The sequence below is a fragment of the Lepus europaeus genome, chromosome 4 (genome assembly GCF_033115175.1).
Source record: "Lepus europaeus isolate LE1 chromosome 4, mLepTim1.pri, whole genome shotgun sequence".
In the NCBI taxonomy this organism is placed as follows: domain Eukaryota; kingdom Metazoa; phylum Chordata; class Mammalia; order Lagomorpha; family Leporidae; genus Lepus; species Lepus europaeus.
The window spans coordinates 26,068,158-26,082,188 of NC_084830.1; the positions used below are offsets into that span (position 1 = coordinate 26,068,158).

At 41.4% G+C, this 14,031-nt stretch overlaps 1 protein-coding gene across 1 annotated transcript; it reads right to left on the reverse strand.

The window, feature by feature from the left end:
- Positions 1-2,813: 2,813 nt before the first annotated feature.
- On the reverse strand, positions 2,814-11,209 carry UTP23 (UTP23 small subunit processome component). Its single transcript, XM_062188079.1, has 3 exons — positions 10,947-11,209; positions 6,019-6,193; positions 2,814-4,743 (listed from the first exon to the last, which is right to left on the reverse strand). The coding sequence occupies exons 1-3, from the start codon at positions 11,132-11,134 to the stop codon at positions 4,357-4,359; spliced, it is 750 nt and encodes a 249-aa protein (XP_062044063.1). The 5' UTR covers positions 11,135-11,209; the 3' UTR covers positions 2,814-4,356.
- Positions 11,210-14,031: the final 2,822 nt, after the last annotated feature.

Sequence of the window (14,031 nt, forward strand, 5' to 3'; positions counted from 1 at the left end):
CACTGGGGCCATCTTCTGCTATTTTCCCAGGTGCATTAGCAGGGAGATGACTGGAAGTGGAGCAACTGGGATTCGAACTAATGCCCATATGGGATGGTGGCAGCTTTGTCTACTATGCCACAACACTGGCCCAATGCCAAATCTTCTTAAACTATTTTTACTATCCTTTAGACTTTGGATTTTTGTGTGTATATTTTATTATGTGCTACTGTCTATGTAGTTGATAAATACACACCACAGGTGCACACACAGTTTTGTGGGATTTTGTGCACATTTTTATTTTGTTTTTACAGGTAAGAATGACTATATACAACCAATTGGGAGGGGCTGGCCTTGTGGAGTAGCGTGTTAAGCCTCCATTTGTGACACCAGCATCTCATATGGATACTAGTTTGAGACCCTGCTGCTCCACTTGCAATGCAGCTCCCTGCTATGTGCCTGGAAAAGCAGCAGCAGATGATCCAAGTGTTTGGGCCCCTGCACTCATGTGGGAGACGGAGAAGAAGCTCTTAGCTTTGGCCTGGCCCAGCCCTAGCCATTTGGAAAGTGAACCAGCAGATGGAAGACTTCTCTCTCTGTAACTATGCCTTAACAAGAAAATAAAAAATAATTAATATTTTAAAAATAAAACCAATTGAGAATAAAGTCAAAAGACTACACACACATTTTTTCATTTATAAACTAAGAATTAAGAAAAATTATAGCAAAATTAAAGACATTTTTAAAACATTTTAATTCAAACTATACATTCTACCCACACATGAAAAACTGCTAATTAAACCTGTCAAACCACAACCATCTTGCTTTACCTAGATCCAGAGTCATAAAGTACAATCCTTTAAGTCTTTACATAAATAAAAAGGGGGGAATCCTTTTTAATCTTTGCAACTCTTATCTAAAAATTGCTCTGAAATGACTTTTGTTTTATGTTCTTGTGGGAATCAGAGTGGCAACAGAGCTGTAAAACTACAGGGAACACAAAATCCTGCCCAAACGGAACTGCACTTACTTTGGAGCGTTCATAAAAGTTAATGGTCGTATGCTCAATCGGACTTGCCCCAAATGGTAGAGTTAGAAATGTGCCAAGGGATTCCAATTCAATCCCATCAAGGTGGCATGTACCAATGCCATCTCACTAGTCCAAGTGATCAATTTCTGTTCACAATTGATCATAATGATAAGACTAAGAGTTAAAGGGATCACACAAACTAGTGTCTGCTAATACTAACTGATAGAATCAAAAAGGGAAAAAACAATCCAACATGGGAAGTGGGATACACAGCAGACTCATAGAATGGCAGATGTCCTAAACAGCACTCTGGCCTCAGAATTAGCCCTTAAGGCATTCAGATCTGGCTGAAAAGCCCATGAGAGTATTCTAGGCATGGAAAGCCAAGACATTGTGGAAAAAAAAAAAAAAAAGACCTAAATGAAAGATCTCTGAGAGTGAGATCCCAGTGGAAAGAACAGGCCATCAAAGAAGGAGGTACCGTTCTATGAAGGGAGGAGAGAACTTCCACTTTGACTATGACCTTGTCCAAATATGATCAGTCGGCGAACTCAAAAGGCTTCCATAGCCTTGGCAACTCATGACAAGAGCCTAGGGTGATTACTGACGCCATAAACAGGTGTGTCAATTTGTTAAGTCAACAACAGGAGTCACTGTGCACTTACTCTTCATGTAGGATCTCTGTCCTTAATGTGCTATACATTGTGATTTAATGCTATAACTAGTACTCAAACAGGATTTTACACTTTGTGTTTCTGTGTGGGTGCAAACTGTTGAAAGCTTTACTTCATATATGCTAAATTGATCTTCTGTATATAAAGAGAATTGAAAATGAATCTTGATGTGAATGGAAGGGAAGAGGGAGTGGAAGAGGGGAGGATTGTAGGTGGGAGGGAAGTTATGGGGAGGAAAAGCCATTGTAATCCAAAGCTGTACTTTGGAAATTTATATTCATTAAATAAAAGTTAAAAAAAAAGTTAATGGTCATCAGAAACACCATTATTCAGACTGGCAAACGTTGCAAAGTTCACGTATCCCACTTTTATCCCCAACAAATCTAGCAAAAGTTCTCAACACATTTTCACCCATAACTACAAGGCAGATTTGATCACAGGGGAATACTCCTATGGTTCCCTCTCCCCAAAATGACAGAGAAAACAAAGCATGTAGTGACAATTTTAGGAATGAGGAAAGGGTAGTGTTCACATTAGAACTGTAGGACAGGATAAGAGATGATTTTGTTGAAATAGTCATAAATTTTGCCAGGAAAATACATAAATACACTTGACTTAGCAAAGTGTAAAACTATTAAATATACTTTCAAACTTTTAATATTTTAATAATTACACTTTAGTGAGCCTTTTCTAGCTCTCCAGTTATTATTAATAGGCAGTAAGATAGTAATAAGTATAAATGTTTTCCTAAAGAGATTTGTTTATGCATACTTAGCACATTAAAAAATATATATGTACTACTCATCTACTCTGTCATTTTCTCTAAATTGATTAGGTAGCCTAACTCTCATCATTACTAATAAATGTTCTCTTTCTTCACAGACATTATGGTACTTCCTTCTTTCCAGACTTGCCTCCTTTATTAAATGTTCCTACCGTCTAGACTTTGAAATGGCATCACGAAATTACAATCTAAACACCACCTTGGTTTTTCAGATATTACAGTCCATGTGTTAGTCCCATGTGAAAGTGTAATTCTACTTTCCACATAAGAAGCATCTCCAATTTCAACTGAGAACGACCCTTCTGTAGCAATAAATTTGAGTTGTCTCATATTTAAGAAACACCATTTATTTCAGTTAAAATTCACATCTAAATAAATGAAAATCATCCAATGGACAAATGAAGTTAGGAAAAGGGGATTTTTTCCCCCAGTATCTTGTCAACAAAAGAAGGTAGTGATTTTCAACCAAGAATCATATATTTTGCTGGATTATAACAAATATGACAGTAGAGATACAAACACAAAAATATTATTTGCTACACACTCTACACTCTACTGCAACAAAAGAAAAAAATCTAAAACAATGAATCTAGGATATCAAAGGAACAAAATTATCTGATAAGGGCAATAAATACATAGCTGATAGCTGGAGGATAAGCTCAGCAGAAAAAAAAAATGTCCACATACAAGGATGTTAGCGATCAAGATGTATCCCCCAGAAAGACAGAACCTGACATGATCTAATGGATATAATCGTGTGGAAATTTTATCATGAAGTCCTTTACATGGTTATTGGGAAACATAACAAGATACGTAATGCTAAAAAAAAAAAAAAAAAATGTAAGTACCTTTAAATTCTACAACCACTCAGAGTTGAAAGAGGAAGTTGAGGGCCAGTGCTGTGGCGAAGCAGGTAGGGCTGCCACCTGTGACCAGCAACCCTCGTGAGCACCAGTTAGAGTCCTAGCTGTTCCTCTTCTGATGCAGCTGTCCGGTAATGGCCTAGGAAGGCAGTGGAGGATGGCCCAAGTCCTTAGGTCCTTACACCATGTGGGAGGCCCAGAAGAAGCTCCTGACTCCTGGCTTCAGATGGCCCAGTTCCAGCTATTGCAGCCATTTGGGAAGTAAACCAGCAGATGGAAGACCTCTTTCTTTCTCTCTCTCTGCCTTTCTAATAAGTAAATCAAAAAAAAAAAAAAAAAAAATGGAAGAGGGGATGCCTCTTATTAATCACAACCCTTTGACAACTATTTGATTTGATTTTTTTTTTTAATTATTTGAATATAACATTGGGGGCTGGAATTAGAGGGAGACATGAAACCATAAATTAAAAATATGTGTTCATTTACTTTACTTATTTGAAAGGCAGAGTTACAGGAAAAATTAAAAAGGGAGAAACAGAAAGAGCCCTTCCATCTGCTGGTTTACTCCCAAATGGCTGCAAATGGCCAGGGCTGGGCTGGGCCAGGCCAAAGAAGCTAGGAGACTAGAACTCTATCCAGGTCTCCCATGTTGGTAACAGGGGCAGAAGTACCTGGCCATCCTCTGCTGCTTTCTCAAGCATAGTAGCAGGGAACTGGATTGGAAGCAGAGCAGCAGGGACTCAAACCAGCATTCATACGCTGCTGGCCTGACAGGCAGCAGCTTAACTTGCTGTACCAAACACTGGCCCCAATAATTTTACACTGAAAAACAATCCCCTGAAACCACTAAGAAAAATGAACTCCATGACACCTAAATCCATCCGCTCTTTCTATCTTACAAATTAATTCGAGGAAACATCATATGGATCAAAACTCATTTACAAAACTAGTCTTTTATTATAAATACTTTGTGGTCAAAAATAAATTCATTTTTCACATCTGAATGTCTTAAAGAATCCAAAGGATTCATTCTCCCTCTGCATTCTGCCTCTCAGAAAGTACTTTTGAGGTAGCTCTGTTCCGGATTCTTTTCCTTTTTTTTTTCTTTTCAGAAGCAGATGATGTTGTGTCATTTGTTTTTTTCTTTTTCTTCAAACAACTAAGAGGATTGGGGCCACCTGTTTTCTTGCGCTTTTTTCTTCTTCTCTGTTCAGGGTTTTTCACTAAACCCTGTTCCTCTTTGAGTTGCTTGATACTTTGCTTCTCATGAACTGAGACAAGCTGACCAGACTCTATTGCCTTAACATAGGCAATCGTTTTGGCAGAAGGTTTGTCCAAGACTATTGTGTTCTGAATAATAAACATGAGAGGAACTCCAGGCTTCTTCTTTACTTTCACTGACAAATTCTGGTCCTATCAAAAAAGAAAAACAACATTATGTAGCTCAAATATGTCAATTAAATTAAAATGCCTTAAACAGGTTTATAAGAACTTAGAGAAAAGACTGTATTAAAAGCCTTGTCTTTTTTAAAAAATATCACAAGTTTTCAAATCAGTATGTCTCACTGGTGTGAGTATATTTTATGATAAATAAAGAACATAAAAACTGAGCTGAAGGCCGGCGCCGTGGCTTAACAGGCTAATCCTCCGCCTTGCGGCGCCGGCACACCGGGTTCTAGTCCCGGTCGGGGTGCCGGATTATATCCCGGTTGCCTCTCTTCCAGGCCAGCTCTCTGCTATGGCCCAGGAAGGCAGTGGAGGATGGCCCAAGTACTTGGGCCCTGCACCCCATGGGAGACCAGGAGAAGCACCTGGCTCCTGGCTTCGGATCAGTGCAATGAGCCGGCCGCAGCGGCCATTGGAGGGTGAACCAACGGCAAAAAGGAAGACCTTTCTCTCTGTCTCTCTCTCTCACTATCCACTCTGCCTGTCAAAATAAATAAATAAAATTAAAAAAAAAAAAAAAAAAAAACTGAGCTGAAACAGTTAAGTAGCAGCAGAGTGAACTGGATTTACCAATCTTCCAGCGCCACAAATTACAAATGAGTGCAAAGGTAAATATGTTAGGTGGTTTTATGCTAAGATATATTGTTTGAAAAGAAGAACGCTTGCAGAGGTTGAAGGGATAGAAATGAAGTAAGACTCAGCTGCCTCAGAGCCTACTTCCACCTCTGTGACTGTATAATTCTGAAAGTCTAAGCAAATGTGTATATATGTGAACTTCTTAGTCACTATCAACTGAGTCACTATCAACTCTCCAAGTCCTTTTCTTCTGCTTCTCAGCCTTGAAAAGCCAGCACATTCTATACTGGTGATATAGCCTTGGGCAATAAGAACCATGACTTTTGAGAAGCAGTACAAAATACAGAAACTTAAAAAATAGAAGACAATGTAACTCTGCTCTACTTATCTTCCCCTCAAGAACCTTAAAGAAGTCACCACACTTCTGTGTCAACAATTTCTCATTTTAAAAAAGGAATCTTCAATAAAGTAAAAAATCAATATGCTTAAGGTTTTCTCCTTGATCTCTCAAATGGCAATTGTTTTTATTAACTATTGGTTAAATTTAGAAGCTAATGTTTTTAAGACAACATTTAAATCACTCCTATCATTTTTCTGAGTATAAATAACTCCATATGCAGTATACGTACAGTTAAAAATGATTTGCAGTTTTAAAAATATTATCACCTGTGTTGCCACAAAATAATGATGAGGATTTCCCTCTTCAATCATGGCAAGCAGGCATTCTGATCCACTCACTGCATTCTTGAAATGGGGACAATTTCGAACCTGGCATTTCTGTGCAATCAGCTTTGCCCCATATAAGTCCTTTCCCAATGTTTCTAGCTCTTTTAACACGCATCTGAAAAGAAAAAAAGAAGTCTGCAATTATAACATGTACATTTCAGTTGTTTAGCTAAAGCAAGAATAGAAAACAATACTGTTCTCCTATCTACACCATTATAACCTGAATTTATCAATAAGGTAGCCATTTCACTTTTAAAATACTTGGGGGGGGGGGGGGGCAGTGCTGTGGCACAGCGGGTTAAAGCCCTGGCCTGAAGAGCCATAATCCCATATGGGCGCCAGTTCTGGTCCCGGCTGCTCCTCTTCCGATCCAGTTCTCTGGTATGGCCTGGGAAAGCAATGGAAGATGGCCCAAGTCCTTGGGCCCCTGCACCCATGTGGGAGACGCAGAGGAAGCACCTGGCTCCTGGCTTCGGATAGGCATAGCTCCGGCTGTTGTGGCCATCTGTGGAGTGAACCAGTGGATGGAAAACCTCTCTCTGTCTCTGTCTCTCTCTGTAACTGTCATTCAAATAAATAAAATAAATCTTTAAAAAAAAAAGACTTGAAAAATGCATTCAACAAGTAGAAAGTACACAGACAAAATTCACTGGACATTTTTTATGTTCCAGGAAGCATGGAAATTGTTCTTTACATAAATTATTCTTCCTTAATCTCAAAATAACTCTAGGAATTAAGTTAGCTTGTCTTAAAATTATCCTTACTTTAGAGAATGACATTTCAAGTAACATGCCCAAATTCAAATTAAATGGTAGAGCTGAGACATGAATCTAAGTAGTCTGACAATAGATCTCTTGCCCCACTGTGTAATAAGCTTCCACTTCAAGTATAAATTGGTACATTTTTCAAAATATTTTCAATTCAGAAAAGTAAAATTTTCTTTTCTTTTGTTTTTAAGATTTATTTCATTTATTTGAAAGAGTTACAGAGAGAGGTAGAGCCAGAGAGAGAGAGAGAGGTCTTCCATTCTGCTGGTTCACTCCACAAATGACCGCAACAGCCAGAGTTGAGCTGATCCGAAGCCAGGAGCTTCCTCAGGGTCTCCCAGATGGGTACAGGAGCCCAAGGACTTGGGCCATCCTCCACTGCTTTCCCAAGCCATAGCAGAGAGCTGGATCAGAAGAGGAGCAGCCAGGACTTGAACCGGCGCCCTTATGGGATGCTGGCACCGCAGGTTAGGGCTTTAACCCACTGCACCACAGCACTGGCCCCAAAGTAAAATTTTCAAGTCATCAGATTATTTAAAAGCAATCACAACTTTACATCTGCATTTTCATGTTAACACAAGTCAAGATTCTCAGTCTCAAGTATAAATAATATCAGAATGACACAGTGATATCAGACTGTGTTAATTTCTGGCTCTTCTCTCATCCCAAGATCTGTGTCTCTTGTGGAGGAGTCATATATCAGTATCTTAATAAGTTCCTCAAGCACTTCTTTCCTCCCACTAAAAAACAAACAAAACAAATATGAGAACCACTGAGTCAAAGATTTTTTCAACCTTCCACAACCACTGCCAGATTCTTTATACGCTATCACTTCCTAAAGTTTTAAAATTCTATTTATTTTACTTGAAAGGTGAGAGAGAGAGAAATATCTTCCATCTGCTGGTTCACCTTCCCAATGCCTACAACAGCTGTAACTAGACCAGGTTAAAGCCAGGAGCCAGAAATTCAATCCAGCTCTCCCACATGGTGGCAGGGACCTAAGTACTAGAGCCATCATCTGCTGCCTCCCAGAGTACACATTAGCCAGAAGCTGGAGGAGCCTGGAACTCCATCTGGGTCTCCCAAGTGAGTGGATGGGGACCAAGTACTTGGGCCATCTTCCATTGCCTTCCCAGGCACATTAGCTGGGAACTAGACTGGAAGCAGAACAGCAGGGACTAGAACCTGTTGGATGTCAATGTCACGGGCAGCAGTGGCTTAACCAGCTGCACCACAATGGTCAGCCCCGCCAAGAGGAATCTTTAATCACTGTGTCTTGATTTTGTCATCTTCTAGCATCAGTTCTGACCTCTATTTTGAGTACTGCCAACCACTTATTATTTCCCATAGGTGTCCTGCCATCAGCTCTTTATATTCAACATGTCTAAAAATCAAACTAGTGGGATGGGTGCTATGGAATAGGGGGTTAAAATACAACTTAGAATGCCTGCATCCCTCATTAGAGTGCCTTAGATTGAGTCCCACCTCTGCTTCTAATCCAGGTTCCTGCTGATGCACCTGGGAGGCAGCAGATGACGGTTCAAGCACTGGGTCCCTGCTATCCATATAGGAGACTGGAATGGAGTTCCTGGCTCCTGGTTTCAGCCTGGCCCAGCCCAGGACATTGCAGGCCACGGGGGTGGGGAGGAGTGAGCCAGTGGATGGAAGCTCTCAGTCTGTCTCTCCCTGTCAGTCTGTTTTTCCAATAATCTTTAAAAACAAAGTACTTTCCTGCTTTCAAATGCCTCCTCCAAGACTTGCTAGCTCTTATAATCTATCTTCCCAGAGAACATAGGCGGAAAGCAGAAATCACATTCGACCTTCCTATCCCCACCCCTACTCCATCAGCTGTTGGTCCTATCTAACTGACATCTTCTTACAGAACCCTTAGCATTGCCTTTCTCCTCGCAGGTTCAGGCTCCCATCATTTCTCGATTCAACAATCACACAACAGGCTTGCCTGTCTTTACTCTCTTGCTTTTTACACTGCCACAGTTCTTTTCTAAAACAAAACCCAGGTCTGATAATATTCCACTGCTCTACTCCATCAACTCACTCCAAATTTCTTCAAACTATGTATAAGATCTAGATCTAATTACTAGTGTTCAAGAAATGACCTGATTTCTTAAAGACATAACTAGCTAATTGAAAAGGTTACAATGTCTTAAAGCTTAAGAGGCATAGAATCAAATGTAATTTGGTTATGTTATTTGGATCCTGATATTTAGAAGGCTTGTTTCTCCCTTCGTGATATACACCAACTAACTGACAGAATATACTCTAAATATCCTATCACTTAGGAGGTGGAAGCTTCAACAAAACTAGCTTTGTGGCAAAAGCTGGATGACAGATGTTTCATTACTGAACTCTACTTTTGTGTTGTCTGAAAATTCCAGAAGTCAAATTAAACACTTCGGAAAAAAATATGTTGTAGACTAAAACTTCACCTAAAGTTCAACCTTTCTTATAGGATAGTATCATATTAACATTATAATATTTCTATGACACACAGGGCTAAATGAATAAACAGCTTGTAGCCAGAGGCAAACATTTCTGGACACAGATGAATTTGTCTGGCAACCCTAAAGGCTAAACAGCTCAAAAATTTGGGGGTATCTGTAGCCCGGCTGAGGCACCACTTAAGAAACTCTAAACAAATTTGGAAAACTGTTCATTTGGAGCAATGTTATTAAAAAAAAGTTGGAAGTGTTACATAAGAAAAAGAATATTAACATAATATACATAGTAAAAAGCCACTCTTGTGTTAGTGCATGTGATTATAGAACTAGATACATGATACAGCACATGTTAATGGGGTTACTAGGGAGTAATTGTTCTGAGTCATTTATTTTTGTCTTTTTGTAAAAATTATCTATTTGAGAGTGAGTGATATCTGCTGCCTGCTAGTTTACTCCCTAAATGGTTGCAACAGCAGGAGCTGGTCAGGCACCAGGAAGGGGGAACTCAACCTAGGTCTTCCACTTGGGTAGCACAGATCCAACTATTATCCATTATTATCTTCTGCTTCCCGGGGCGTGTATCAGCAGGGAGCTGGGATCCAGGGAGAGCTAGAGTGGAACCCACACACTCTGATGATGGGATGCCAGGTGTCCCAAGCAGCTTATTAGTCACTACACCAAAAAGCACGCCTCCTTTTTTTTTTTTTTTTGCCTTAACTAAATTTATGTTCATGATGTAACTTCAACTCCCTTATTCCTAGCTTCATATCCAATTATTGTGTGCGCTTCCCTAGGTATCTCGCAACTCCATTCCCTTGCTCAAGAGGTTTTACAACCAGGAATGCCACACGTTTCTGTCATTCAGTTTTCTCCTCCATCCCGCAGAACTGAACAAGGGAATAGGCTCAAACATTATCTCCTCTTCGAAACCTTCCACAATTCCCTTCTCCCTCTCTCCCCACCACCTCAAAGTTCCATCCAAAGTGTCCCCACTTTGACGAGGGAGTTAAGCATCAGACATGGAGTGAAAACACAGGATCGGACGTTGACTTAGGCACTTTGCTGCCCATGAAGGTTTGGAGTTTGTCCAGTTCACCATGGCATCCCCGGTGGCAAGTGCTTGGTACATAGCTAGTATTCAATAAAGAGAACCGACCAGACGAGACGAGAGATTTGCAAAGTTCTGGTTAACACCAGGTCAAGCTATGTAAATAACAAACATTTTAGGAGTGGTATGTTTTGGCTACTGAAAAATGCTCAACGTACGCTAAACTTCCTTTGATGACACAGCAACCTCATAAAGTCATAATCTTTGTTCTACAAATGTGCGGCCCGAGAGTCGAGAGGTTCACTGGGCTGCTCGAAATCACGGAGCTTAGTGGGGCTGGGACCAACAGTCGGGTCTACAAAACACGTGTTATTAATCGCCAGGCTAACGATGGCCCGTGATATCCGCAGGGCCCTGTACTTTCCGCCCACGCTGCAGATACTTGCCTGACCTCCTAAGCGCCGACACTCTACTGTCAACTACCCGTGGGCGGGGCGGCGTGCACCCAGCGGCCTCCAGTGGAGATCCGGGAGCAGGGGCCTCGCCTCCACCACACCCGCCGGACCCCCTGCGCCTCCTTCCCTCCGGGCCCACCTGGTGGTGCACAGTTGCGTCTCCCCCATAAGGTAGCGGGGCAGCTGCTCCCGCAGCTGGATGCGGCCCCGCAGTGCCGCCTGACAGAAAGTGCCGTCCAGCAGGATCTGGTACGGCTCGCGGACTCCGAAGTTGTTGCGGAAGAAGCCAAGATGCTTCTTGGCGTGTTTCTGCCTCGTGATCTTCATGTCTGGCTTACCGGGCCCGAAGCCACCGGACCAGGAAGTAGAGCACACGCCGCGGAACGGCGTCCGCAACGACGGCTCTCTCCGGAAATGAAGATTCTTTGACCCGGAAGCAAACGCCTCCGTCTCCAACGCCCACCCTCTCGCCTACGTCACAGCTAGACGAGCGCGCGCGCCGACCGCGGTGCCCGCGCTTAAAGGGACGGGGCTCGCGGCGGAGCCTGTGCTGACGCAGTTAAGGACGCAGTGGCCGGCTCTTAACCGGATGAAAAGAAAACACACACTCTATATTTAGCAAGTTACGGGACTCGTAGCAAGCCTCTGACACAGCGGCAGTGCAGTAATAATCACTGATAAGGTTGAGCCTCAGTATGTGCCAGGCATGCCCGAAGTGATTTACCCCATATTATTCCCCTTTGTGTTTATTATTCCCAAGTGAGAGAAGGAAAAGGCCTGATACTGAACAGCCCTGTTAGGGGAGTTTGGACTGGCTGCTTTCCTGTGAAATCGAGATGTTCGTGCCACACCCCCATAGCCACTAACCCACAGGTCAGCACAGCAGGGCCACTACACCCCAGTGCGGTGTTACAGAACTTCCTTTTGCAACAGAATCCCTGAATTTGAGTCCCAATTCTGCCACTAACCCAAGCCTTGTAACCGTGCACAACTCCGCCAAGAGAAATGGATTCAGCTTCCTCTCCGGCAAATGGGTTGTGGGTCTAGATCGGTTTTAAGCATCCTTTTTATTTCCACAGTCTCTGACATAAGAATCTACATCCTGAGTTAGTCACAGGAAGGTACAAAGCGGACTGAAGGGTTTGAAATTACTTGGTCAATTTGATTAATGAAGAGAGTGAATCAGAAAAATTTCAAGTTCTCCAGTGACTAACTGCCAAATATCCACTTCAATTCAAGGCAACATGATCAAAGAATGGGGAGTATGGAATTTTGAATTTTTGTCCTGGCCTGGAATTTGTCCCAGATTTCATTCTGGCTAAAGATGGAAAGAACCAACCCAGAAAAATGATTTACAACGTGATTGAAACGTATTGTTTGCATTTGGGGTTTTATTTCAATATATAAGTTTATGAAATTGGAACTGAGATCTACAATGTTAGCCCTGACCTGAGTTCCAGCACATCACTTAGATGGCTGCTTTCATTTAACTGAAAGTAAATTTAGGAATTGAAAGCCACGAAAAATCACTGTAGGGTTGGATTCATAGTCCTCGCATACAATTGCTCACTATATTCCAGCTTCAATCCTCTCTTTATGCTTCCATGCCAACTTCCCACTCACTACACTCTCAGCACAGACAAAGGTTACCACTAAAGCCTTGCAAAACAGATAAACATTTTTTAAAAAGGCTCACAAATTTATCTACCAGTCCTTTAGCTGCTCTTCAGTACTAAAAAAAAAATGTGGTATGACCCCAGGGATGTGAGTCATATCCTAGTTTTATTTTTTAATTTAGAAAAACTATAACATAATGTGTTTCAAGCTCTATGTATATGACAGTGCCAATTTGCACAGCTCCTCTTATTACAAAAACATGAAGGCAGCCCATAGCGGTGATTATCAAATTTGAAACAGAGATTTCTATTACAGCAGTGTTTCTTAAAACATTATCCTGCTACATACACAAGAGAGTTCTAGCATGCTGGTTGAAAAGACCCGATTTGGGGGCTGGCGTGTGGTGCAGTGGGTTAACGCCCTGGCCTGAAGCACCGGCATCCCATTTGGGCACCGGTTTGAGACCAGGCTGCTCTACTTCCGATCCAGCTCTCTGCTATGGCCTGGCATAGCAGTAGAGAATGGCCCTAGTCCTTGGGCCCCCTGCACCGGGAAGAAGCTCCTGGCTCTTGGCTTCGGATTGGCGCAGCTCCAGCTGTTGCAGCCATCTGGGGAGTCAACCAGCGGATGAAAGACTTTCTCTCTCTCTCTGTCTCTCTCTCTGCCTCTTCTCTGTCTCTGTGTAACTCTTTCAAATAAATATTCTTGATTCAGAACAAGTACTGAGGGAAGGGACACTACAGTAGCCTACCTTTAGCCACAGGGGACATCCTTCAAGACCCCTAAAGGGTGCCCAGAATCGCTGACAATACGAAGCATTGTATGAGTATATTTTGTTTTTTTCTATACCTACACACCTATGATAAGGTTTGGTTTATAAATTAGGCATGGTAAGAGATTAACAACATTAACAATCAGCAAATTTTAACAATATACTGTGAATACGTTATAGGAAAGTGGTCTCTCAAAATATCTAATTGTTCTATAGATCTTAAAAATCTTGACATATGATTTTTTTTTCTTTCTTTATTGAGTTGAGAACCTTCACCTTACAGACCTTGCTTCTTCTCTCTGGCAAATTCAAATGCATGCAATTTGGAACCATTATTAAGTACAGTCGTGTGCCACATAACAACATTTCGGTCAATGGCAGACCCCATAATATGAGCAGTCTTCAAAAAGTTTATGAAAATGTATATTATGAAAAAAACATGCAAGGATATCAATTTTTGGCACCAAGATAGGCTTATCTCTTAATTCCATTTTTTTCCACAAATTTTTTGAAGTACCCTCATGTAGAGCAGTAATCCCATAAAATCATATTGCCTAGTGGTACAATGGGCATCTTAGCTTGTGTGGGTATACTCTGTAATGTAAACACAATGATGCATTACTTAGACTGTAGTGTAAAATTAGGATTACTTGAGCACAAGCACTACAATATTGAGCCAGTGGAACTGACAACCAAAAAGTTACTATGTGACTGGGATTTGAGGCTATGCTCATTACTGTTCCTAAGTGACCTTTTGCAGTAAAGCACCAGTGTTTATCTAATTCAATATTTTCATTTAATGGTCCACTTAATACACTTTGTCCAGATGCCAGAT

Bases quoted from the DNA above. Each gene is read 5' to 3' on its own strand.
- UTP23 (XM_062188079.1), bottom strand. From the start codon at position 11,134: ATGAAGATCACGAGGCAGAAACACGCCAAGAAGCATCTTGGCTTCTTC. The intron at 6,194-10,946 runs GTGGGCCCGGAG...TTTTCTTTTCAG, and splicing joins ACGCAACTGTGCACCACCAG to ATGCGTGTTAAAAGAGCTAG. The intron at 4,744-6,018 runs GTGATAATATTT...CTTTTTTGATAG, and splicing joins ATTATTTTGTGGCAACACAG to GACCAGAATTTGTCAGTGAA.